Source organism: Denticeps clupeoides, chromosome 4 (genome assembly GCF_900700375.1).
Source record: "Denticeps clupeoides chromosome 4, fDenClu1.1, whole genome shotgun sequence".
Taxonomy (NCBI): Eukaryota; Metazoa; Chordata; class Actinopteri; order Clupeiformes; family Denticipitidae; genus Denticeps; species Denticeps clupeoides.
The window spans coordinates 27,646,588-27,672,607 of NC_041710.1; the positions used below are offsets into that span (position 1 = coordinate 27,646,588).

General features: G+C 42.6%; 3 protein-coding genes across 5 annotated transcripts; 2 read left to right on the top strand and 1 right to left on the bottom strand.

Annotated features, from left to right (window-relative positions):
* The first annotated feature begins 6,045 nt into the window (after positions 1 to 6,045).
* On the top strand, positions 6,046 to 14,686 carry psip1a (PC4 and SFRS1 interacting protein 1a). Of its 3 annotated transcripts, none has more exons than XM_028977040.1 (17): positions 6,046 to 6,160; positions 6,673 to 6,774; positions 6,979 to 7,055; positions 7,150 to 7,288; positions 7,438 to 7,524; positions 7,815 to 7,895; positions 8,613 to 8,660; positions 8,747 to 8,810; positions 10,426 to 10,525; positions 11,224 to 11,416; positions 11,695 to 11,795; positions 12,137 to 12,189; positions 12,309 to 12,379; positions 12,625 to 12,726; positions 12,846 to 13,047; positions 13,287 to 13,380; positions 13,733 to 14,686. In XM_028977040.1, exons 2-17 carry the CDS (start codon positions 6,703 to 6,705, stop codon positions 13,752 to 13,754), a joined length of 1,506 nt encoding a protein of 501 aa, XP_028832873.1. In that variant the 5' UTR covers positions 6,046 to 6,160; positions 6,673 to 6,702; the 3' UTR covers positions 13,755 to 14,686. The 3 variants fall into 3 exon arrangements, with proteins under 3 accessions (XP_028832873.1, XP_028832875.1, XP_028832874.1); XM_028977041.1 differs by having other exon boundaries at positions 6,150 to 6,285; XM_028977042.1 differs by lacking the exon at positions 7,815 to 7,895.
* Positions 14,687 to 15,010: 324 nt separating this feature from the next.
* On the bottom strand, positions 15,011 to 17,337 carry snapc3 (small nuclear RNA activating complex, polypeptide 3). The gene is made up of 9 exons (XM_028977746.1): positions 17,108 to 17,337; positions 16,935 to 17,018; positions 16,748 to 16,829; positions 16,555 to 16,659; positions 16,322 to 16,471; positions 16,152 to 16,234; positions 15,542 to 15,700; positions 15,321 to 15,428; positions 15,011 to 15,235 (listed from the first exon to the last, which is right to left on the bottom strand). The coding sequence occupies exons 1-9, from the start codon at positions 17,332 to 17,334 to the stop codon at positions 15,088 to 15,090; spliced, it is 1,146 nt and encodes a 381-aa protein (XP_028833579.1). The 5' UTR covers positions 17,335 to 17,337; the 3' UTR covers positions 15,011 to 15,087.
* Positions 17,338 to 17,790: 453 nt separating this feature from the next.
* Positions 17,791 to 25,830, top strand: LOC114788356 (tetratricopeptide repeat protein 39B-like). Its single transcript, XM_028976851.1, has 20 exons — positions 17,791 to 17,944; positions 18,149 to 18,181; positions 18,843 to 18,877; positions 19,020 to 19,124; positions 19,207 to 19,338; positions 19,416 to 19,492; positions 19,575 to 19,642; positions 19,737 to 19,801; positions 20,155 to 20,260; positions 20,336 to 20,401; positions 20,527 to 20,635; positions 21,765 to 21,832; positions 21,909 to 21,968; positions 22,110 to 22,271; positions 22,685 to 22,776; positions 22,910 to 23,030; positions 24,102 to 24,213; positions 24,401 to 24,518; positions 25,324 to 25,440; positions 25,571 to 25,830. Exons 1-20 carry the CDS (start codon positions 17,915 to 17,917, stop codon positions 25,686 to 25,688), a joined length of 1,794 nt encoding a protein of 597 aa, XP_028832684.1. The 5' UTR covers positions 17,791 to 17,914; the 3' UTR covers positions 25,689 to 25,830.
* Positions 25,831 to 26,020: the final 190 nt, after the last annotated feature.

Consider the following 26,020-nt stretch of genomic DNA (forward strand, 5'->3'; position numbering starts at 1 on the left):
ATTAGTATTTGATCGCCAGTATTTGATTGTTGTGATGTAGTTTTTATCCAACAAATAAGAAACCTGAGTCGGTGAGGTTTTGAGACTGGCCACCTTGAAAACTTTTTCAGTCCCTCTCCAGCTTATATTTAAGGAGCAGTAGTGGTGAAAAGGAACTTGCATCTCCCGTAATTTGATCTATGAGTCTTTTAGGGGGAGCACAAAAAACAGTGCACTTTTGTGATAATTGTGTTGTGGGTAATATCTTGTTTCAATTTTTTAAGATTCCTAAATATGTCAATGTGTTCATTCACTCATTCCATTCCAATTCATGCCGTGTCAGTAATGAATAGCAGCAGTATTCTAGAAACGTCTGTCATGATGATTATGTGGTCATTATTGTGCCTATATTGGTATAAACTACCTGCAGTAGTCAAAAAGGGTTTTCTGCAGGGACCCTGCTATCGTTTGGAAATAGGGAGACCCCAAAAACCAAGCAGATTCAGTGGGCTTGAGATGAGAGGTATGTAAAATAGAGTCAGTGGTCAATGTTCCTCTGGTTGCAAGGGTTGTGAGAAGGAAGTGGACCCCCAACTCTGGACTAAAATGGCTTTGTGCTGCATTATGTTCTTCGGCAGAAATCGGTCAGCCACTGCTGCCAATGCTTTGTGGATGATAGTTATCCTTTCCTTTTTTTTCATCGTTCAAATAAAAAGAAGCAGAACCAAATTAAATTGTAAGGTACATCGCAGCCCCGACGACGCATCTGACAGGACTGTGAATTTAACCCGTAGCCCCCAGAGACGCTTCCTCTGCGCTGATGAGGCGCTCACTGGCATCCACTCTGCTCCCTGTGAGGATAATGATCTGATCGCCTCTATACCAAGGGCCTTATAAAACTAATGTGCTGATGTGACGGATTCACATGCCGTGATCCCACCAACAATAAATCCTCTCTGTTCCTGCCAACAGGATGTGTTCACACCCGAATGAGAATCAACGAGCCCCCTTTGATCGTTTCGTCCCCCTCTTAAGGTTCTTAAACATCTCAATTCCCAGTGATGTTTGTGCCGCCACACTTCTCTTCCTCTTTTCCTGTGGCCCCGAACAACGGAGGCAAGTCTTCCTCTTCTCTTCCCAGTCTTCCTCTTCTCTTCCCCCTTTCAAGTTTTCCCTGGGACAGCGTGTAACAGCCATAAGCCCCGAGATTTTGTTTCTCCCCGTCTTTGTCAATCTTGTTGCCAAATATAAAAAAGGGCCAATAAGCTGGGTCTTCTCCACCAGCTCGCTGCCTAATCCTTTTCGCCTCCACTTTCAAAAGACAATCAATGCGGAGGTTGTTAAGGGGTGAGCCGCACTCCACTCGTTTGTTACAGGAAGTTACAGGAACTGGGAGGACAATCTCTTCATATCTCTCAATTCATGCCAATTAGCGGAAGGACAAACTGGAAGAAGCCACTGATCTCAGCCGTGCTGCCAGCTTGAAAAAAAAAAAGAAAACTACCAAAAAAAAAAAAAATGCAGCACGACACGTGAAATCTGTCTGTATGTGAACTGAAGTGAAAGAAAATATGGAGAAGAGTGCCGGATCTGCCAACCACCTTGGCTAATGTCAGCCGAGCGGAGCTGCAAACAGTGGGGTGGTATGTTCCACTACAACCCTCCAGCCCAGGGCCTAGCTCATAATTAATATGTTGTTGTATGGAAGTTGAAGCACGTGCCTCTCAAAATGTCCCCCCACGCTGCCCACCTTATTGAAGGCCTGACCTCCAAGCAGCTGAAGGTTGCTCCAGAAATTTGGCTCGCCCCGAGCGAAAACATCTGCTCCCCTCACGGGGCGGGACGGCACGGACCCCGCGTCTCAGCTGGGGCCACAGCCCAGCGCGAGAGCCCTTCCCCTGTCCTCGAGTGCCGACCCCAGCATTTATAACAGCAGCGCCGGCCCCGGCATGCGAGGACCCCACCGCGGTGCTCCATCACCACACCCAGTCAACCTCCGCCGTGGTCACTCTGCCTGCTGAGAGGACCGGACTGATCTTGTCATCCTCGCTGCCGCCTGTCGAGAGCCAGGAGGGGAGGAGAGCGGGAGGTGGTGGAAGGCATCTGTAGTGTTCCCGCAAAGTGGCGACCGTTGGAACCCTGACAGGAGCATCTGTCATCCCCCCGGTCTTCCCTTACTCACCTGCTGTCCGAGGGCCCGGCCGCCTCCCTCCCACTCAGCCTTTCCCCCCGGAAACTCCCGTGTGCCTCCTGCGATGCTGATAAACAACGCATGCACTCCTCGCTGTGCCGCGAAAATGTCATCGTTCTGGAAAACGACTGCTTTTGGTGCAACTGAATTTATTTTGCCTCTGGGAGTGCTGTGGTGCCACGTAGTCTCAAAACTCCAAAAGTGCCCAGAACTGGTTACTGTAGATGTTTCTAATGAAGGCACTGACCTGCCTGGCGACCACTTCATCATCCTCCAATGGCACCCCCACCCCCCAATGAGCAGAAGGGTTGCCAGCGGCAGAGGGGAAGGATGCCAATCGGCGGCAGGCACCACCAACACAAGCGCGCCGACGGCTCAAGGACAACATCGCTCACCCAACTGCAGAAAGGTGCCCTTCAAGAGGACAGGACTGGAGCATGGGCACCCAGTACAGTTCTGACACCTCCTGGATAGTAGGGTACATACACCTTCACACATGAACTCATAAAAACATCTTTAATGGGCTGTTTCTCAAATCAAAGGTTAATATTAGAAACGCACTAAAAGGGACCGCCTGTCGAAATGAATGTTAGAGGTGTAACTTCATTCTACGGTGTGCGGTTTTAAGATTGAATCACCGCAATGTTGTTATATTTTTCAATGGACCAGTAGGATCATAATGCACACGTATTGTACACCATAACAGTGGACTACATTTTGGACTTCTCCACCCCTACAACTATAGGCCTTTTTCTCTTATTGAACAATCACAAACCCTGCACTGACACCACTCGCAGACTCACTCTACCCTCACTCCTTCCCAACGTATCTTCCTTTCTTTTTTTCTCTCTTCCTTTCGTTTTTCCTTGTTTGTAGAAGGATCCAGTGTGATGGGTGTCAACTGTAGGGCCTGTCAAAGCCCATTGAGACATTCTGTATGTGATTTTGGGCTATATAAGAAATAAGTGTTGTTGTTGTTATATACTTGATTTCCAAAAAAATAATACTGAGATCATGAATGTATGATTTCAGTATTATTTAGAAAGTATAAGTAAAGTGCACTGTAAGAGCTTAACCTATTCCTACCCATAAGAACCCACGGTGACACAGGTGTCACAAACTTTAACTCACTAGTGTAATCTTCATGACAATGTGTGCATTTGAGTCCTCAGATCAAAAAGGTAGGATTCTATTCTTCTCACAATTTTTATTACCTTAAATATAGCCTCTTTTAATCACCTTTTATGACTAACTTATTTTTCAAAATTAATATGAAAAATATCCAATGTGATGTCTTTGGAAATTGGTGGTTAAATTAATTTAACTTTATGCCCAATAATATTCCCAATAATGGGTAGAAAAGTAGAAATTGGCTCTTATCATTTTGAAATTAATACACAACATGCAAGGAGAAGAATTTACTCAGATCAATACAAAAATTAATTCTTTGTAGAAACATTATCAAAGATATTTAAGAATTGATATAGTGCTTTATAGTGAGACAAATGAAATGGCTCACAGCACGGCTAGATTATTTATCTACTGTAAATTGGCTTCCAACAGGTGTTCTTTTGTAAATATACATAAATTGAAAGACTCATAAGTGACGGGTTGTGAGTTAAAATCCTGAACCATCAAGGTGATTCACACTAAGGCTGATAAGTTAAATGCAGAGGACACATTTTGTTGTGTGCATTGTGTGCTGTGCTGCAGTGTTTCACAATGTCAAAAAATGTCACTTTCACTTTAAAAAACACCACATAAATACCCATATACTTTTTCAAATAAGTTTGCCAGGCTTTATTTAACTGTTTTTCCCCTTATACCTTATTTAGTGCATATAGATTGCAACTTGCAGTATGTTACTCAGTAATTAAACCGCCATCCCCATTTTTCAAATGACAATGATCTGTCCTCATTGGCAGCACAGTCATACACGAAGCGATGGTGTAAAAATACCCAAATAAAGTCACAGGACAGATCCCTACAGTTTGTGCTCAGCGCTAAAGAGGCTCGTTGGCAGATGCATTCTGTTACCCCACATTAGGGCAGATGTGCCACCTCCCCAGGTACTGACTACACATTGCACACTGACACTTGAACACCAGTCCGTGTCCATGGCGGAAGGACAAAGGTGGCAGTCTTTTTATGTATACTCATAAATCATAGCGTGCCTCAGCCTGTTCTTTCACTCTCGTTATAGTGATACATCATCATGGCCCGGCCACTGGAAGGACCCTTGGCAGATGTGGCACATATATTACAAGTAAAAAAAAAAATTGGCTGAACACACACATACACACACACGGAAAATGAGTGAGATGCGAGAAGAAAAGGGGGATAGGATGGACAGACAAGTGCACTGTGATCCCAAAGACAGTGACTGTGTGTGAGACACTGTGCCAACATCTCATCTGTCAAGGTGAAGGGTAGACGCCTGACCACCACCCCCTGGTCGTCTGCCTGACTGGGACCCCTGCTGCGCTGGCCCCTGTCCAGCAGAGGGCTCTCACCTCGCAGGGTGAATGGGGAGTCCTCTCAGCACCAGAGCTATTCCTGGGCCAGGCTGCTCTCAGATCACCAGGGACCATCATGGCAAATACAGCCTGTCCTTCACATTTACTTCTATTGTCTTGCAGATAAGTACAGTACAGGTCAAAAGTTTGGACACACCTTCTCATCCAATGTGTTTTCTTTATTTTCATCTACATTGGTAGAGTCTCACTGAAGGCATCAAAACTATGAATGAACACATGTGGAGTTATGAAGTCAACAAAAAAAGGTGAAATAACTGAAAACATGTTTTATATTCTAATTTCTTTGCTCTGATTACTGCTTTGCACTCTTGGCATTCTCTCGATGAGCTTCGTCACCTGAAATGGTTCTCCAACAGTCTTGAAGGAGTTCCCAGAGGTGTTTAGCACTTGTTGGCCCCTTTACCTTCACTCTGTGGTCCAGCTCACCCCAAACCATCTCATTTGGGTTCAGGTCCAGTGACTGTGGAGGTCAGGTCTCCATTTTTTGTTAAGTACGTAACTCCACATGTGTTCATTCATAGTTTTCATGCCTTCAGTGAGAATCTATCAATGTAAATGATCATGAAAATAAAGAAAACACATTGAATGAGAAGGTGTCCAAACTTTTGACCTATACTGTATGCCCTCTGTTGCTGCCACACATATACACACAGGGGTCACCTTCATAACCTATTTCCACATTTGTGCAATCACCATCCATATTATAGTCCTCATACATGTAAAGTTCATCACCATCCACATGGCCACATGTTCTTTAATATATTACGGAGAAGGCTGTACAACATGTAGTAAAGCGTGCAACCACTGGATGGCGATAAAGAAAACATTTGAAGTTTCTTTTCTTTTAAGTGAAAATATGTTATTGTCCACCAGATGGCACTACCTTCACTCTAAAAACTTAAAATGAATATATTTTCTTGACGTGATATGTTGTTTCATATTTTACGTTTCCTTATTGCAACACATGACTCAATCGTAAAGATATCCAGGGTTTTACACACTGAACACAATTTAATTTTAAATGGCTTCATAATAATTAATTCATTTTCAAAATTAGATGGATATGTAGAAATAAAAAGAAAACTTTTACACAGAAATACAAAATAAAAAGACCGTTCCATCTTGCGCATATATATATATATATATATATATATATATATACGCTTCGGGCCTACTTATTCCAAAAAGGTGTAAACCGCTTTTGCCGCCTTTTTCTAAAAAACTAATTTGGCGTAAAAATATTGTTATTATGTGAAGAAGGGATGACGACGTAATTATACATGCACGCCGGCAACTGCGTCTCACGCGGTGAACGGTCTTTTTGTTATTAGTCGGCTGAAAAGATGCCCCGCTCCCCCCGTTTTCCGCCCGCGTTGGTACGGCCGGGTGCTCGGCTGCGCGGGAGTGCGGGCTGCCTGGCGCGCTGCGTTGCTAACGAGCAGGCTGGTTCCCGGTAAGCGCAGGTCCCGCCGCGGGTCTAAAACGGCGAATTCGCTCGCCGGGCGCGACAGGCGCTGCTACTGGCTCCACGTCCGAGTCGCGGGCGCGGCCGTGACATTGCGGTTTCGACGAGGAAAGGTGACACCTGGAGCGAAGTAGCGCGACGCGGTCGCGGGGAATTCGAAGCGGGCGAACGGTGGGACGCGGCGGCGATAGAACTTTATCATCATCATCATTATTATTATTATTAATAATAATATTTAACGGCGAGCGCGCGCCACGTGCAGCGCGGTCTCGCGCACGACGGATGAATGGGCTGCTGTCGGCCCGACCGTTCCGTGGGGGAGGGGTCAGGAGCCGCCTTACTTTACAGGAGAACACACACACACACACACACACACACACGCCGTTCGGTAGAGTTTCTCCCACCAGGCAGTAGGCCGCCGATGTCATCTTCACATCCTGAAACCCCCACGTTGAAGATGGGTGCTTTTCTAATGTAATGCTTGTTTTTCCCATATGCAGCTGAAGGCGTTTTCTGACACATTGGCAGAAATGGCTCGAGACTACAAACCTGGCGTCTTGATCTTTGCAAAGATGAAGGGGTATCCTCACTGGCCAGCCAGGGTAGGACATGCTCGAGGTCCCATTCTTATCCAGAACAGTGACCAATCACAGGCACATGGCCCACACGGCTGTACAGACTGGGCAGCCTCCATTAATTTATGGTTCACCGTTTCATGTAGATGTGTGCTACATTAACTTATTTTCACCAATTTACCAGTGGACCATGAGAGAGAAGACTTATATTAATTTCTTGTTATCATTTAGATTGACGAAGTTCCTGATGGTGCAGTCAAACCAGCCAATGTTAAGTTCCCCATATTTTTCTTCGGGACTCATGAAACGTAAGTAATACTTACTCAAAGTCAGAAGATAAGTTGACTGAGTTGATTTTTTTTTTTTCGTCCTTAAACTTACAATTTTTTTTTGTTGCAACAGTGCTTTCTTGGGCCCCAAAGACATTTTCCCATATCTGCCAAATAAAGAGAAATATGGCAAACCCAACAAAAGGAAAGGCTTCAATGAAGGACTGTGGGAAATTGAGAACAACCCTACAGTGGAGCTGAATGGACAGAAGGTGAGTCGAGTTAAATCCAGGTAATTTCTTTTTCATAGGAAATCATATCGGAAATATGCTAAAAGAAACAGGAAGTCTGACCTTGCAGTGCAGTGGCATCTAAAGCCCTCCTAGTGCTCGCATTTTGAGGTGATCTGTGGTCTTTGCAGACAATTGCAGCTGAGCCCACAGCTGACAAAGACTCAGACAGCAGCCTGGAGGGGGATGAAGATGAGAAGAAGAGGAGAAAATCTAAAGTAGGTTCTTCTAATTCCCTTTAGGCCCTGATGTTGTTGTTCTGCGTTGTACTTTATCTGTTAAAACTACTCTAAAGATTTGTTCAGGACACAAAATTCTGAATCCCCAGACGTCTTTCTCCTCAGGCAGATATGTCTTCGTGCTGAGACCTTGTTGTCATTGAGCCCCTCAGGAAGCTGTTGAAAATCCTCGCCGGATTGTGGATATGGGTTCCTGTGAGCGAGCTGAGCTTCTCAGTGTGTAACCCTGGCACTCCGGGGCCTTGTGTGTGTGTTTGGTGTCATCTCAGGTTGCTGGCAGTGAGGCTGGTGAGGAGGAGGAGGAGGAGGAGGAGATGGAGGTGTCAGAAAAGGGTTCCCTGACGGAGGACGTACGTAACCTCCACTGCATGAAGGGGAACCACTGTCTCTAGAGAGATGGCCCATGGCATGACTGTGGGGTTTTGCATGCATAGTGGTGGACCTAATTTCTCTCTCTTGGATGTTGCTTTATAAAGTTAGTTAGTTCCGGGTGATGGTGGTGGGAAGAAACCGCCTCTGCTGTTTCCTGTTTTTCTGTGGGTCCACCCTGTTTGACTGGGCTGCTGTTCGGTGCTCCTGCACCATATTGCTGTGACTGAGGAATGACTGAGCTTGACTGGAGATGTTTCAGGACCAGTTCCGCTCACAGGGTTAAGAATGTTCTTCAGATCCATTATTTTGTGTTTGTGGAGAAGTACACTAACGTTGTGTCAATGTAACCACAACTCCGTTATCAACGTTCTCGGAATGTCCTGTAATGTCCATTTAGATGACTGGATGCATCGCATGCCTGCCTTTAGTCAAGTAACCAAAAAAGATAAAGGTTCTGGGTAAAGGTTTTAGTTGCCTTACATTTGCACGCAGAAAGTATCAGCTCGTGCTGTTGTAACTTTTGAAGTTTTTGTTTAAATTATTATGAATCGGTCATTGTGTGGAAGAACTTTAAATTGAACTCGAGGTGAGCAGCAGCACATTTTTTGTGATGCTACAATGATGAAGATTTATTGTAATTCGAAGTGATTTCACTCTACCTCTTCTCCCCCACCTCTAATACATTTTAATGTAAGGAATCCGCTGACATGCCTGCAAAACCCAAGAAAGGAAGAAAGAAAAAGGTAGAGAATTAAATTAATCAAAAAATATTAATGGATGAAATATTAATTAAACATCCTAATTTTTTGTTTTTGTTTTATTGTTTTAGAATGAAACAGAACACGACTCTGATAAAGAGGACTCTCCAACCAGTCCCACCTCTAGTCCTTCAGGTAAAGCAGTCCTTCAGGTCCTCTGCAGTGAGGCTGGTTTAAATATAGTTTGAGGGCCGTGTTCGACTGAAATCAGAAATCAAAATCTTATTACTCAGACTAACACCGATATGATTTAAGAGTCGAGCTGCATGGAGATGTTAATTTAAACCCATTTCTGTTCAACTCTCTGCGCATGCTCCACAATTGTGTCTCCAGCTTTGACCCGTAAATGACTGTGTCTTTGGCACCCTCCAAAACTACAGCAGCATCATAACTATATGCCCTATATGCATAAGTATTAGAAGTGAGCATAGATTAATTTTCTTAATCTAGATTAATCTTACTGTAATCATGGAATTAATCTAGAGTAAACAAGATGAATCTAGATTAAAATGGCTCATTTGAATTCTGCCGAAGGCATTCAGAATATGTGTGCTGCCCAAATAATGACTAAAAGTAAGAACAGGTTTCTCAAACCAGGGGCTCATCTCCTGTTTCCAAAATGCATCACAAACTGCTTGAGAAAGCTGTTCTACTATGATAATTGGTGATGAAAATAAATTATGTTCAATAAGATGTACTTGTGTTTACCAACTGTTTATTCAGTTAAATAGCTGCATCCATGTTACCACGTCACGTTTGATGTGGTAATTTCACAGTTCGAAGACTCGTTCTTGCCCCCTACAGTGCAATTCGGCTAGATATACATCCGCGCTAAAATATCAAGGTGAAAGTCATCATAGTGTAGTGGTTCTTCTTCTGCGTTGTGTAACTTTTTTTATTTCGTTTCTTGAACCACAAATGATGAGCTGACACCCAAGAGATTTTCTGTGCAAAGTGTATTCTGTACAAAAAGCAAGGTCGCGTCAGAACATCGCATCTTTCTGCACCTCTCTCTACAATATACAGTATTAAAAGAACATAAAAAAAATTCACAAAATAACACACATGCAAAATATTACTAATATGTACATAAATTAAAATGAAAGAAATAACTTTTTGCACACAAACACCACGCACCTCTCCCAGCTCACGCCATGTGTCCAAGAGACCTGAACCGGGTCTCAAAAACAAAATAAAAGTCTTTAGGAAATAAGAAAATAAAAGACACAAGAAAGAAGAAATATACTTATAAATCTAGTGTAACCATTTAACTCGATAAGAGTCTCACGTTAACGCCGATAATGGCCCACCACTAATAACTATACATAACAAACTGAAGTTGAACCCAAACCGAAAGGGGAAAACATTTTAAGTGTAAGTCATTGTTTTTGTCGAGCCCTTTTCACCATCACCCTTAGTGAGCGGTGATCAGCCGTGAAAGGCGCCCGGGGAGCAGTGTGTGGGGGCGGTACTTTGTTCAACCTTGGTGGTTCCGCCTGCTTGCCCGCTAGCCCACCACCTTTTAGACTTCAAGGTTTAAATGAAGTAGCTTCTAAATACATGACAATTTGTATCAACATCCGACAATTTACTACAGGTTTTGCACAAGCTGACTGGAGAACTACTGTGTACCATTAAAAAGAAGTAATAGCTCTGTAGAGTCCGATTAAATGGTCTTCTCAAGCTCTTACCATGGCTTGACTTAACGGTGTGGAATGGAATCATACTGACAATGCCCCTGTTTTTTCAGGTGGAGACGGTTTTGCTCCAAAGCGACGTGGAAGGAAGCCTAGAGCTGAGAAGCTGCTTCTGCTCCAGCAGCAGGAGCCCCATGGATCTGGCAGTGACATGTCAGTGACCTGACCTTTCTGTTTTTGTGTGTTTTTACTTTTGATACATCGACTATATGTATGGTCATCAGTACAGGCAAGTTCATGTTATGTCAAGTATGTCCTCAGATTTTTTTTTTTTTTAAACGTGTTGGTGAGACCTTGACAAACATGCACATCTTGCACAGAGGTACATGCAGCACAAATCTCAGAATTAAGTTCAGGTTTAGCTGGGTTCCTACAGTCATTAAAAACCTGGAAAGTCATGGAATTTGATTGAGACATGAATGCATAGTTTCCCTAAGACTGTCTACGTTTGCAACTACATTCTTTAAAAGTAGAGCAGTCTATATATTTTTTTGCTGGCTTTACGCGGTGAACCTTGCCACGTGCTACTGCGTGCGTTGCTTCCATATTCCTGAACTTTCTCAGCCACGTGTCTCCTTTTAAAAGTCATGTAAATTAAAGCTGATTATTTATTTATGAACATGATGCCCATTTTACTCAGGCTTGGACTTGGAGAAACTTTGAGGAAGAAAGACTGTTGTTTAAGTTAAGCTTTTCAGGGTTATCATTAATTTAGTTTAACAATATTTTGGTAAATTTGACTTTTTGCCTTGGTCTAATTGAAAAGTCATGGACATTATTTTCTAAAAACGTGTAAGATCCTTGTTTTTATGTGCTGCAAATGTTCCGCTGAGCATTGAATGTCTCAGCAGGGACGGCACTGCAGAGTCAGAGCGTAAACGGAAAAGAGTTCCTACTGACAAAACCAGAAACCTGGAGGATGATGAGAGGAGGCCAGACGGCAGGAAGAGGAAGGAAGAGTGGAAAGACGGGAAGAAGGAGCCAGAGGCTAAGAGGAGGAGGAACCTCAAAGGGGACTCCTCATCAGACTCTGAGGATGAGGAAGTAAATAAATACCCATTTACTATACTCTCTAAAACACAATAAGTGAAAGTGAAGTGATGGTCATTTTGAAACACTGCGGCACAGCACACGGTGACACAACAAAATGTGTCCTCTGCTTTTAACCATCACCCTTGGTGATCAGTGTGCAGCCATGAAAAGCGCCCGGGGAGCAGTGTGTGGGGACGGCGCTTTGCTCAGTGGCACCTTGGTGGATCGGGATTCTTGCTGCCCCATAAGTACAGTTGATCGCTGTTGATATGATGTGGTTGTCTCTGTAGAAAAGGGGAGCAGGCAGGAAGCGCAACCCACAGAAAGGCCAGTCGATCCCGGCTGATGCAGATAAAGACGACCGTCGCCGGAGGCCTGATGACCAGAAAGAGTGAGTGCCGCTTTCGACTGTTCATTCGAACTGAGGACAATTAAGTCATGAGTCCTGCGCTGTAAATGATGTGCTCTTTATGGATTACCAAATAAGGAAATGTTTCTGGAATCATCGTAACCAAACAGCCAGTCGTGTAGAACCCTATAAAATTAAGAAAAAAAAATTCAAATTTTTGTTTATGACTATTATGATATGATTTATATAAACATATTAAAAACTAAATTTTGCACCTGAGGGCATCAGGGGATTAGTGTAAATGTCTGATGATTGCACCGTGGGGGAAAATGGCCTATATTTTTCTTATTCTGGCTTGAATTTTGAGTAATTCTCTGCTGCAGGTTGGGGAAGGAGGACAGCAAGAAGGATGAAAGAAAAGGAGACAAAAGAAAAGGTGAGTGTGTCCTTCTCAGGGCAAGCCAAGCACTCATTCTTGACTTGAGAAGAAGAGCATGTAGGGGCTTGTTTGTATATGTGCTATAATGTTATATTTTATCCCCCTCACTGATCCAGAAGTTTCTACAGAATCCAGGCTGCAAAGGTTGCATGGAGAGATTAAAATCTCCCTGAAGATCGACAATCCTGTGAGTGTCCTACTTGCCCCACAGCAAGATTTAAGGTCAACGCTTAATCTTTAAAGAAATTTGTTTCGCCCAAGGCAGATCAGATGACTGAAAATTATTATTATATGTCCTCCGTTCAATGATTCTATGCTTGACATTATCTATTTGAGAGAGGTTTTTTTTTTTTTTTTTTTTTTTTATGGCCCTATCAAATTATTTTCTGATTTTAATGTGAAACTCAGTGGCCAATTGGTGTTTGCCTTCAGGATGTGAAGAAGTGTTTGGTTGCGCTGGATGAGCTAGGGTCACTCCAGGTCACCACCCAACACCTTCAGAAGCACAGCGACCTGATAGCCACTCTGAAAAAGGTGCATTCTTCTCTCCAAACTACTCCTTCCCCCATCCCTTTTAACTACAGTTCTCAAATCTCTAAAATGCACAAGGGCTTTTATATAGGATTTTTATTTATTTTTTTGTTCAATTTTAGATTCGCAGGTTCAAAGCCAGCCAGGATGTCATGGATAAGGCCACTATGTTGTACAACAAATTCAAGACCATGTTCTTGGTGGGAGAGGGTGACTCCGTGCTCAGCCAGGTGTTGAACAAGTCACTGGCCGAGCAGAAGCAGTATGAGGAGACCAAGAAAGGGGCACTGAAGAAGGCGGAACAAGCTAAGGAGATGGGTTTAGGTGAGGACAACACTCCAGCATTTGCAGGGTTTACCTGAAATGTGGACCGTTACCAGTACATTGAAAACTCTAAATTGGACATGCAGACTCGATCCTCTTTTCTGCATTTCCAGTTGTGTACAATGTGGGAGCTTTGTCTGGTACTCATCACATGCTTTCTCAAAACCAGAGTCTAATGCAGATAGTGGTGGTTGCATGCTTGATTATGTATCAGTCTGTTCGTGATGTGCTGAATGCAGACAAGGTCATGAACGGTGACTCCAGCCCAGAGGAGAACAAGCAGGAGGCTGAGCAGAACAGACCAGCAGAAGAGACTCCAGCTGTGGAAAACAGGTGACAATGTGCATTTATTTTTCCCTTGCTGTCATTTGCATTCACCTTTTTGTGGTTCTCACAATCTTTTCAGAGTTGCTGGTGACTTTGATGATTTAGCTTGAATGCTGTAGCCTTGTGCAATGAGCAAAAGGAAAAACAGAAACCTGAAAAAATTCCTGTGTCTTCCTTTATCTGTGGGCTACATAATTTTTTTCATTGCCACTAGATTGTTTTGGTGAAAGTCATTATTCAGTAAGGAATTTTGAGAAACTGTAAATGAGGACACTGCACTACTTTTTTGTTAAACTGAAACTGCCCTTTATTTCACAGTACACATTGACCATATTCTTTGTGCATTTATTTACTTTAGTCCTCAACCAGAATCTGCCTGAAGGACAATGCCAGATCTGAGGAACCCAGTTACTGCCCTGCTGAGCACAAAGGAGCTGGCGTACAGGGCTGCTCTTCCTCTGGGTGTCTGTTCTCCATCCTTCTATAAAGAGTTACCCACTCCTTCCCCAACAGGCTCCTCCTGTTAGTATGTCTATTTGCACATCTTTTTTTTTTTTAACATGATTTATTAAAAAGTGGGAGACAATTGCACAAATTGGGATCACGTTTTAAAACATTTTTTTAAAAACTGGAGGAAGCAGATTTTTTTTTGAGGCCTCAAACATATGTTATGGTTGCTCAAATACATTTTTATTTTGGTGCCTTTTCTTAGAAGCAACTGTATGGTCTTGTCATTAAAGAAATGTCTTTGCACCTGTATGTGCAGTAGGAAATATTAGAAGCTGTACTGCATTGTGTAGATTGCTGTAGTATTTTGGATGTTAGCACTTTTTTTCCATTTCACTGTTCTGGTTGCAAAAACTTACAAATAAGGCCAGTTGTTTGTGGTAGGGCTTAGTGGAGTAGTTGGGTGAGACTTAGTGTTGTCTTGCATAGTTTTGTCATATCTGCCATGGTGTTATATATTCTCTCCTAGTAGTATAGATATACATAACTTTATCCACGATCAGCAGAGCTAGTCCATTTACTGCCCTGGAGTGGAATGTCTTGGTCCGGTGCTCAGACAAACTACTCGCTGAAATTCAGAAATCTCAATCTGGCCCTAAGGTTAAGATTTGGATGACGTGTGTACTAAAAAAATGCTACTAGACAGTCGTGCCAAAGTTGTATTTGCCAAGGAAATGCTTCTCATATACTCCTCGATTTGTTTTCTCTTTTTGATCTTTATGTTCTGTAAATAAGAGTATTTTTGTGCCAGTCTTAAAACCTGTTTTGCCATCACAAATAAAGCTGTTTACACATTCAAAGTCAATTCAAGTTGTTAATAGGGGGTCAATAATTCCATATTGTCTCAATGGTTTGAAAGTGAAGTGAATGTGCTGCTCTGCAGTTTCACAAGGACACACCACAAAATCTCTGCATTTAACCTATCAGCGGGGTGCAGTGGGCAGCCATGACAGGCACCCAGGGAGCAGTGTGTGGGACAAGGCCACCACTGGGGCCAGAATGCTAAACTAAGGGCAATGTAAAATCTGTCCTCTGGGCACATGCATGCACAAAGAAGCACTTTTCACAAAAGCATTTATTAGAACTAAATTCAGCATTTTGATACAAAACAAATAGCAGCAGTGCTCCAGGTTTAAATTAAAGAAATCCTACTATGTAAAACATTTGCATACCTACAAACATTTCAAACTCAAGATTCCAGGAAATTTAGTTGAACGCTCCAGGGTCTACATAGGAGTAAGCCTTAAATGGAGCAATTTTGTTGCCTTCTTTGTCATAATGCAGCAACCGGAAGCACTGGTCACAAAAGAGACACGGGTCCATGGGAGCGAGAGAATCGTTGGTGGTGATCCACCTTAAAAAGGAAGAAAAAAATGTAACAAATCAGACACTGAAATGCAAAATTAATAGAGTAGTTACACCAAGAGTAGTTTCTTCACCTGCTGATGTACAGGTGACACACAGAACACTTCCGGGTCACAACTCTGTGCTTATAGGTGAGAAGTGGGTAGAGCTTCCGGTCTCTGCAGTCATCTCGATGGATCAGCCTGAAGGACTTAGATAATTCATTATTCTGCACAGCACATATGCTCTAGAACAGCTTATGAATTAGTTGCAGATAAACCAATTTACATGGTTAAACGGTATATTTAGCACTGACCTTATGTCTGTGAGAATGACCACATGTTCACAGTCTCCCTGGTGGCAGTAGAGGTAGGGATATCCAATCTTCACTTTCAGGTCATAGAAGGTTGTCTCTTCCATCTTGGCAACCGTGAAGGCCGGGAAGTCCCGTGTCTTTGCCCATTCACGCGTGGTCCTGCACACCAGCATAACTTGCAATGAATGAGCAATTATCCCTTACAGACGCAACTACGCTTTTTACATAAGTTGGAACCGTTCTCCAAAGAGAGGAGGAATGTGCATAAACCACCGCTCACAAGATCAGGAAACCAACAGGCCTTAACAAATGCGTGACTTTTGCAAGCTGAATTGATTCCAGGAGCCAGACTGATTGGAGTAAATTAGGAACTGAACACGAAAATGAATCCTCTCTAGACATTCCCTCAATTAAATTAATCATGGTTTATCACAATTAACTGCCATGTCGGGATATACAATAAATGAGATTCAAAGTGTACTGTTGTCTCAGACGACAAAAACCTGTTTCAGGTCAAATTGTTTCTTATTTCTACAGAACTGACATACATATATACACACAGTGTTCGACCACTTTATAATAAAAAAGCAGTTCAAATGCAGGATCTTACTGGCTAATATCCCGGCATTCTGGGTATCTCATGTCATTGTAAAACACTCCTTCAAAGTAGAAGAAAGCAGATTTGTAGTGATCCTGAAAAGAAAAAGGAGAATCCATTGGCTACGAGAACGGCACTATGACGTCTCTGAATACAAGTGGAGGAGTGCATTTGTCTCTCACCTTACTGACAAACTGCGGTACGGCGTCGGGCACACTGCTGAACTCCCCGAAGACCTGCAGGTCACTCACACAGCAGATGGCGTCTCTCAGCTCCGCCAGCTTCTGGCTGCCCAGCACCTGCAGTGTCTGATGGGGCCTTACGTACTTGAACTGTAATCAGAGGGTGACCGTCACACTTCAGTCCATTACAAAACGCTCGGCATCCCGGAGCTACGCAGCTGAAGAAATTTTACCCGGTAAAATATAACAGGATAGACTATGTTAAAAGTCAGGACTATTTCTCCTTCCGGGACCGCATTGTCTGCATCTGCAGGCTTCCGGCCAACGCTTTGGAGCTCCTGAGGGTGAGATGGGAAAGAAGAGGAGAAAATGGAGAGTTGGCGCCAGGGGAACCTGAGTTTTCAACAGCGACGTGCACTACCTCACCATTTCATTTGTGTAGGCATCATGTCTCCCAGTATAGTCTTTAGCAAGACTGTTCTTATAATCCTGCTTTCTTTTCCGAAGCCTGAAAAAGTTAAAGCAAGTAATAAAAGTAGCCCGGGAGAATATGTGCATTTATATGAGCACACCGGACATGTCCGCCTCCTGAGGCCGAGCTAAAGCACCTTACCGCAGGCAGGCAAGCTGCGGGTCTGGTGGAACCACGCTAGTGTCGGGGGGTTCATCATCGGGGTAACTCTTTAAAGAATCCACGCTGGAGACAGGGGAGTGAGAAATGGTTACGACGAGAAAAGCTGCTGATAAGCAGTCGGTGTTGAAGAAGAGAGGGGGGAAATGTAAAACCTGCAGATAGCTCGGAGTTCAGCGAGCGTTTCCGCAGGAACCCCGAACTCCTCGGAGAACTTCGCGTCCTGCGCCTCCTCATCGAGCTCCTCGAACGAGTACACGTCAGGCGGAAGGGAGTCCAGCCACAGCTGCCTAAAAGACCCAACGTGGAAAACCTGGGTGTTTATATCTACGTATTCATACACGGGGACATTGGGGTTTGAACGCCCGCCACCTTCCGCCATTTTCTAAAGTGGAAGCGGAAGTTGCGTCACCGCGTGTGCGTTTTTGGGAAATGTAGTCTGTAGCCTTCAATATAAGTAATTAGCTGCGCTGCAAGTTAATACTGGCGGATTCGCCCCATAGTGAACCCTTTAGTGAAGGAGTGCGTGTCTCGGACGCAGTCTTCTTGGGAAGTGTTGATGGTGTGCTGTTATGATGATAATTAGAAGCAGAACATCAAAGTAATAGACAGGCACTACAATCAATGAAATTGATTTAATTAGTCGTAGTGGTGTTGTATTATTAAAATGATTAAAATGAAAAGAATATTAACTATTGAAAGGATCCGGGAAAATACTTAGAGCGAATGTTAAAGTGTGCTGTGGTCGAAAATATCGCTTGACATGCCCATGACGAGATTGCGGTGTTTAATTAATTCTCTGCACTGGGCGTGTTGGAGATGACACTGTTCGGCTGGAGGGGGGTCAGGGCAATTTATAGCTTTTACTTGGATTCAAAATGTACTTTTCATAGAACTGGACCGCGAGCAGCACGGGTGCTCCTTTCTTAACTCTTTAGTCTTAACTTTACACCCGGCTGGAAATGGCGACGACAGACAGCGACGTCAAAAAGGCAAGTCTGTCTCTGTTCAAATGTATTTAGAAACGCGTTCTAAAAGCGCTTGTAATTTGTTTTTGTTTGTTTTTTTATACAAGACTGCTGTAAATGAAATTTTCTTTATAAAGACCGATTTATGGGCAGATTTTCATCATTCTGAAAATGTCATCAGTATTCTGTTTTTTCCTCTGCTCATACACCATTTTTCCATTTACGTAGGAATGTCCAGAAGAGGACATAATTGTCGAGGAGGTGAGATCTTTAATAAACAATGTGTTTTAAAATTTAGTTCGAGTACAGATATTTCACTGGAATTTTCCCCCCTCTTCTATGCCGGAAGGCTTCATGTCCAAAAAAAAAAAAAAAGTCCAGTTTTCAAGTTTTTCTGGCACAGTTCGGTTGGCGTGGTGAAGAATGAGGACACATTTGTGGGACTTACGTGAATCCAGTATTTATTACTAACAAAAAACCGAGCACACATCATCACATAAGATATACAGCACAACGTCCTGAAGGCAACATGATCCAAACAGGGCATCTTTATACAAAACCCATGCACACAATTGGGACTCAGGGCAAGACAGTTCACCATAAACTCTGGAGTACCGCACAAAGTCACTTCATGACATATTCTTTATTTGCTGCCTGAATCCACTCTTGTGTTTGGGATCAGATTTTTTGGATCACTTATATCCAAATTCATACACAAATGTTTGAACAATACAGAAAGTGTATGTTTAATCCAGATTAAAACGGAGACTGGATTAGGTGATCTGATCCTTTTTTTTTTTTTTTCATTTGAACATCCCATTTTCAAGACTCAGATTGGATTACCCTGTGAACAACTGGGCCCAGGAGACAGAGATGACAGTGATCAGACTTTGGGATAATCTCTTCACTTCTTGTCTTTCAGAAGGATTTCGAAGAGGCATTTGACAGCAGCCCTGTGTAAGTCTACAGAAGGCAGTTCCCAACCATGACATAATAATCTATAACTGATCAATTATCTACAATAACTTACTAAAACTAAACGGAGGTGAACGACTTGGATGCCAGATTGTCTAATGAATTGCTCTCTTTTATAACTAAGGCAAACCAAGGTGGATCTGGTGACTGCTTTAGAAGATTGTTATGGTGCACTGAGCCTCTTCCTGAACAACAAGTTCTCAGAGGCGCTCGGTATTCTCAGACCATGGTGTGCAATTCAAGAAGAAACATTTGCACGCATGGACAGTCTATCATTGTTTCCATTCAATGTGTTGATTACATGATTACAGGAGAAACGAGAGCATGTACCATGCAATGGGCTACAGCAGCATCCTAGTCATGCAAGCTGCGATGACCTTTGAACCCAGGGATATGCATGCAGCCATGACCGCACTGAATGAGGCTCTTCAGACTTGTCAGAGGTCAAACCGGGTGTAATTTTAGTGTTTGTGTGCAGCGGTGAAATAGACATGTTCTTGAATTGTAATTTAATTTGCAGGTTTAGGAGAAGGACCACTCTCACTAAGAGCATTTCCAACCTCCTATATAAACAGGCAGAGGAGAACTTGACAGAAGGTTAGAATAAAACTAGTCAAACCCTCTTCCGCTGCCTTTGGATCTGTGTCTAATTTAATCTTAATTTCTTTACCTTTTGTAGTGGAGATGCATGCTGACTTGTGCTATGCGGAGGTTCTTCTCCAGAACGCCGCACTCACATTTCTGGAGGTATTGCATTATATGTCCTCTTTTTTTTTTTTTCATTTAATATGCATTTAATGTTAATTTGCAAAATGTAATCACATATCATTTCAATTGCCAGGATGAGAGCTTAATTGGCTTCATCAGAGGAGGAATCAGAATCCGGTCAAGTTATCAGATATTTAAGTGAGAAACTATTGAAATCATGCCATGCTGGACATTTGCCAATGGTTTTTAATGTAATATATGTACTGTACAAAGACATCAATGAATTAGTATATTAAAAATGTAATTCTGTATTATATTAGTACTAAATTACAGTGTACACATGTTCTTTGATTATTTAACAAAGAATAATACATGGTTTACCAAATCAGAATTACATTTTATTATTCATAAATTCATTTGCCGAATTGTAAGTAAGCTTTTGAACTACAGCACTGGGATCCTTTTCCAAAATTTGCAACAGGATTATTATGAGAAAATGCATAAGAAGTGCTGATTCTCAGTTGTAAGCCTGTCATTTTGCTTTATATTAGGCAATGCCAGGCCATCTTAAATTCAAATCAAGATTTGGCCAAAGAAAGCGAGACGCTTGTGCATTTTGCTGGCGGTGTCCACATGGGCATTGGATCTTTCAACTTGGTAAATGTTGTGATGTGGGCATGTTTTAGTCTGTGTGTGTCTGTTTGCCATTTAATAACTGAGGTTTCTCTTTAGATGCTTTCTCTTCTACCCAGCAAAGTCCTCAGGCTATTGGAGTTCATCGGCTTCTCTGGAAACAGAGTGAGTCTGTCTGATTTTCTTCACACTTGGTGCCAGAATGTAACATTTAAAATAGATTCTATTTGTGTAAATTCTCTTTTCTCTGTGATAATGCAAACTGTGCCTGAACCTGATCATTTCTCTAGGAATTGGGGCTGTCATATTTACGCCAGGGAGCAGCCAGTAGCAACCTCCGTGCCATTCTCAGCACCATCACCCTGCTCATGTATCACCTATATGTCACTGTCATACTGGGTGAGACCATTTTCTGTGGCGCAGGGGGTTCCAGTCCCAACATTTTACAGCATTCTAGCAGACGCTGTTATCCAGAGCAACTTACCATCTTCTCAATATTTCCAATATTACCAAAACCTAAAAGGGTAGGCTAAGTAATATAAAAATAAATGTCAATAAGCTTGTAATAAAATCACTGTGATTACATGGGGCAGTTGTGGCCTAGCTGCTAAGAAATGGGACCTGCAATTGGAAGGTTGCCGGGTTCGAATCTTGCTGAGGTTCCACTGAGCAATGTACCATCCCCACACCACACACCAAGGGTGATTGTTAAAAGCCGAGGACATATTTCATTGTGTGCAACGTGTGCTGTGCTTTCTGTGAATCACAATGACTCTCACTTCCCTTTCACTACATCAGTATATGAGATATGAAAGGAGTAACTTGTTGAATATCTGGGGCGGGGCTTTTTGCTGAGGACCGACAGACACAGGTCTTCTATGCAGCAGACAAGCTCACAGTGGTAAAACCTGGAGAAGAACAATGGACTAGTCCACCACTGGCTGTACAAATATAGATTTGTTTTTTAGTTGTTAGTTAAAGTCGCTATGACTTTGACAACAGAGATGTGCTGCTTTCTCAAATCCACTGTTCCTCTTCCTACTAGAGCTGCCGACCCGGCCGGTACAGCTTGGCGCTACGAATGCTAGACTAAGAGGGAAAGGAAATGTTCAGCAAAATGAACGGGATCAAAACGTAATTGCCACAGGCTAACCTTTGTTTCACCTCCTCAGCATCCATTTTTGGATCTCTCTCGCGATAATTAAAATGCATCACCTGATGACGGTGGCCTATTTTTGCTAATAAAATTGACATAGCCTTTTCCAGTGGATTTTTAGTATTTATCTATCATTAATTTTATTATTTGTCCTGTTCATGTTTTTCATTCCAGTCGTCTGTGCTTTCAACATGCCATGTGAATAATAGGGTTGTTAAGGATCACCTAATCCCATTATAGCAATGGCTAGATTGAAAACTCAGGGACAGGATTGGGAACCCCTGATACAGATTGTTGAAGTGCCAAGTTCTGTGCTTATAATATTCTACAAGCTTTTCTCAGATTTTTAAATTTTTTTTTTCTGTGTGTTAGGGTCCGGTGATGGAAATCTTGCTGAAGCTGAATTGCTTCTTGATCCATACATAAAACTGTTCCCCAATGTAAGTTTGAGACAGGTTTAGAAGAATAAATGTGGAGTAGTAATAAAAATCTACAGTTTGTGCATTTTCCCATCAGGGCTGTCTAATGATTTTCTACACTGCTAGAATTGCAGCTCTCAAAGGAGACTTTGAGCTTGTAAGTAGCTTTTTTTCCTAATTAAAAATGACTAATGCTTTACTACACTTTTCAGTGAACCACTAGATGTCAGTATATGTCAAATAGGTCCAATGGCCGGTGGCTGGATTTCTGTATATATATCTGCATGCACAACTTTAGTCGCAGCAGATGTTTCTGGAGTGCATCACAGCTCAGCAGGAATGGCATCAGATCCACCATCTCTGTTACTGGGAGCTGATGTGGTCCTACTGCTTCCTGCAAGATTGGAAGGAGGCATATCGCTATGCTGACTTGCTGTCCAAAGAGAGCAAATGGAGCCAGGTGACCACTGACCTAACAATGCAGCCTTTTGTTTTAATTACAGGAGCCTTTCCCAAAATGCGGTATTTCTTTATTTGGCTATACACAAAATGTGAAGATGGTGAACATTATTTTTTCATTTCCATTCCCATTTTTTTCATTGCCAATATCATGCAAAAATTCCTCCATTTTATCCCAATACAGTAAAAGCCTAGTAACAAAGGAAAGTTGGCAGGAGAACACAAGAAATCTGGAGAACGAAACCTCAATCATAGTAAAAAATTTGACCCCCAGTTAAACTGGCGTACAACTGCTAAAATAATTAATATATTATCAATATTTTTAATGATCTCTTAATTAAATTCATTTGCACGGCATTGATTCAATTTTATTTTCTAGCAAATACTAAACTGAGAGATTTAATTTCTTCACAGGCCATTTATGTTTTTCAAAAAGCATCTGTCCTGTGTATGATGTCTGAGGAGGAACAGAAGGACACCGGAGAGAATGTAATTGAGCTCTTTAGGTTAGTGGCAAAGGGAGAGTTTCTAATTACTCCACCCATTGGGATGTAATTCAAAATTGGCTAAACTGAGGGGTGTAGTGGGTGTAAATGTGTAAGCAGTCACCCAAGTGCTGCGTGTGTTAAATCTATGCAGGCAAGTGGAGGGTCTCCGGCTCAAGTTTGCAGGAAAATCTGTCCCTTCTGAGAAGTTTGCTGTGCGGAAGGCAAGACGGTACAATGCACCCAACCCAGTAAAGCTGGTTATTCCTCTAGTTGTGAGTATCACCTCTTACCAGCAGAACTGCCCTAAACCCCTGTTCACACCCCTGCTCTTACATGACAACCAGAATTCTGACTTCCTGCATGGGACATGTCTCCAAATCTCCACATTCACTAGTCAGAAAGTTGAATTAAAGAGCAGATATTAACCTTCCATGGCTCTGTATGGGGGGAAAAAAACTGATTGTGCTGCGTGACCTGATGTTGACTAAAAGATCCTCAAGAGCTAGACATCATGCCAATATACAAAGAAATTCAGGAACAAATGAGGGATTCTGGCGAAACACAGTGTGAGCCATTATCCACAAATCGTGAAAACATGGAACAAGGAGAAGTCGGCTGACCAAAATGACCCCAAGAGCACAGCGACTCATCTAAGAGGTCACAAAAGACCCCACAACAACATCCAATGAACTTCAGGCCTCGGTTAATTCAGTATTCATGACACCACCATAAGAAAAAAACTGGGCAAAAATGGCCTGCATGGCAAAGTGTCAAGACATAAACCACTGCTGAGCAAAAAGCTCATTAAGGCTCTTTGGGGAAAATATACCATTATAAATGGAACCATGAATTCTGCTGTCTACCAAAAAATCCTGATTGAGAATGTCCGGCCATCTGTTGGTGACCTCAAGCTGACCTTTGGTTGTGTAGCAGGACAATGATGCAGAACACAAGTCTACCTCTGAAGACTTTGGAGTGGCCTAATCAAAGTCCTGACCTGAATCTTATTGAGATTGTGTGCCATGACCTTAAAAACGAGGTTCATGCTTAAACCCCCCCCCAATGGGGCTGAACTTCAACAATTCTGCTAAGATGAATTCGCCAAAATTCCTGTAAAAGCAAGCGCTTGATGAATGGATTTGAAAGGAGTGGATGGATTGTACGTTCCTTATTGAAAATACATCTTAATTGTAGGACTGCTGTTATTTGTGTTACAAGACTATGTTCTTGGGACCACTACCATACCAAACATGTAGATACATTATGAGCATTTTATGAGCAAAGTAAATCTGTGAATCTTTCCAAATGTCTATAAATGTCCAAATGTATCAATTTCTTTTTAGGAAATGATGTACATGTGGAATGGCTTCCACCTTGTTGGTAAGCGGCCGGACCTGACAGTGAACTTCCTTGTCACCATTGAGAAGGCAGAGGAGCAGCTAAGGAATGACCCTAGTGAGTCAACATATTTGATATGTAAACATTCTAATGCACAAGAGCTATAAGTATTTATAGTATAAAATAGACACCCTAACGAATAACAATAAGCGCATGAAATGTATTTACTGATAATATCAAGTGTGCTGCACCAAATGTACTATTAAGATATGTATATATATTTTTTTTATTTGACCCTCTGCAGAGCCATCAGAGTACCACACAGATGACCGCTGTCTGGTGCAGATGCTGAAAGGTGTGTGTCTGAAGCACCTGGGCCGTCTGCAGCAGGCTGAAAAGTGCTATGCTGAGGTCATTTCCAGGTCAGATCATTTCCCCTGACACCGCCTTGGGGCAATGATGGCCTAGCAGTTAAGGAAGTGGCCCTATAATCAGAAGGAATCCCGATCCGCCAAGGTGCCACTGAGCAAAAGCACCGTCCCCACACACTGCTGTCATGGCTGCCCACTGCTCACTAAGGGTGATGGGTAAAGAGCAGAGGACTCATTTCACTTTGAAAGTGAAGTGATTGTCATTGTGATGCATTGCAGCACACGGTGACACAGTGAAATGTGTCTCCTGCTTTTAACCAATCACCCAGCAGTGGGCACCCATGAAAGGCGCCCAGGGAGTAGTGTGTGAGGATGGTGCTTTGCTCAGTGGCACTTCAGGTTCGACTCCCAGTTTCAAAACACACAGGTACAGTACCCACACACTGCTCCCTAGGTGCCTGTCACGGCTGCCCACTGCTCAGTAAGGTGTTGAGTTCAAATAAGAGGACCAGGGCTCTGTGAAAGTAAAAAAAAAAAAACTGAGGTTGCACTGTAGTGCCTGGCCTCATAACCCAGACAGGTACTCAGACCCGGTTGAGCCCCTGATTGAGCTACCAATAAATTGGGCAGTGGTGGCCTAGCAGGTAAAGAAGTGGACCTGTATATGCTGGGTTGTTTGTTCAAGTCCCCACACAATGCTCCCCAGGCACCTTTCATGGCTGCCCACTGCTCACCAATGTGATGAAGTGCAGAGGACACATTTCGTTTTGTGCTGTGATGTACTGTTCAATGCATTGCCCAATCTGAAGACACAAGCTCACATACAGCTTTCTAAATGATTATTTTGCCCCCACAGTGAGAAGAACATAAAATATGACCATTACCTGGTACCTTTCACTCTCTATGAACTGGGCCTCCTCTGCAAACAACAAGGAGACACTGAGAAGGCAATTGCTCACATTGAAAATGCCAAGTAAGTCTGTGTGCGATTGTTTGACATGCTTAAATAATAGATCTATACTTAGATGCAAATTTAAAATATACACCTTTGCGTGTATTACTAAAGCATCATCGATTGATTTATTTTAACCCTTCTTCTACAGGCTGAACTACAAGGGCTATTCCATGGAGTCGAGGTTAAACTTCCGTATCCATGCAGCTCAGAGTGCCCTTGGTCGGACTCCAGAGACTTCGCCCAGACAGCAACGCGAGTCCGCCTGATAGTCCCACCCTTGTGATGGAATTGAATCAGTTTCATGCAGCAGCTGATATGTCACTGGAACTTCTTTTGGTTGCAATCACTCGGGCGTAATCTTTTACTGTATACCTCCAATCAAGGTGTAATAAAATGCAATCTAATAAATGTCTGGATTGTCTTCCATTTGTCGATAGAATTATTTTTTTTTTTGGTAATTATTTTGAATCTGACAACCTGTAAAATACATTTTGTTTAAAAGATTTTGAAAAGAATATGTTGTTAAACGCACTTAAATGAAACGTACGACAGCGAAGTAAATATGTGGTCAACTGTGATCATCGTTTGCTGATTCGTC

What these genes read in the sequence shown, in the direction of transcription:
- LOC114788356 (XM_028976851.1), top strand. Translation starts at nt 17,915, where the DNA reads ATGGCGACGACAGACAGCGACGTCAAAAAG. An exon ending in CCGCACTCACATTTCTGGAG is followed by an intron (nt 19,643 to 19,736) that starts GTATTGCATTAT and finishes TTCAATTGCCAG; the next exon opens with GATGAGAGCTTAATTGGCTT. An exon ending in ACATAAAACTGTTCCCCAAT is followed by an intron (nt 21,833 to 21,908) that starts GTAAGTTTGAGA and finishes TTTTCCCATCAG; the next exon opens with GGCTGTCTAATGATTTTCTA.
- psip1a (XM_028977040.1), top strand. Translation starts at nt 6,703, where the DNA reads ATGGCTCGAGACTACAAACCTGGCGTCTTGATCTTTGCAAAGATGAAG. An exon ending in AGAAGAGGAGAAAATCTAAA is followed by an intron (nt 7,525 to 7,814) that starts GTAGGTTCTTCT and finishes GTGTCATCTCAG; the next exon opens with GTTGCTGGCAGTGAGGCTGG. An exon ending in AGGCCTGATGACCAGAAAGA is followed by an intron (nt 11,796 to 12,136) that starts GTGAGTGCCGCT and finishes TCTCTGCTGCAG; the next exon opens with GTTGGGGAAGGAGGACAGCA.
- snapc3 (XM_028977746.1), bottom strand. Translation starts at nt 17,334, where the DNA reads ATGGCGGAAGGTGGCGGGCGTTCAAACCCCAATGTCCCCGTGTATGAA. An exon ending in ATCCTGTTATATTTTACCGG is followed by an intron (nt 16,472 to 16,554) that starts GTAAAATTTCTT and finishes CTCTGATTACAG; the next exon opens with TTCAAGTACGTAAGGCCCCA. An exon ending in GAATGCCGGGATATTAGCCA is followed by an intron (nt 15,701 to 16,151) that starts GTAAGATCCTGC and finishes GCTGGTGTGCAG; the next exon opens with GACCACGCGTGAATGGGCAA.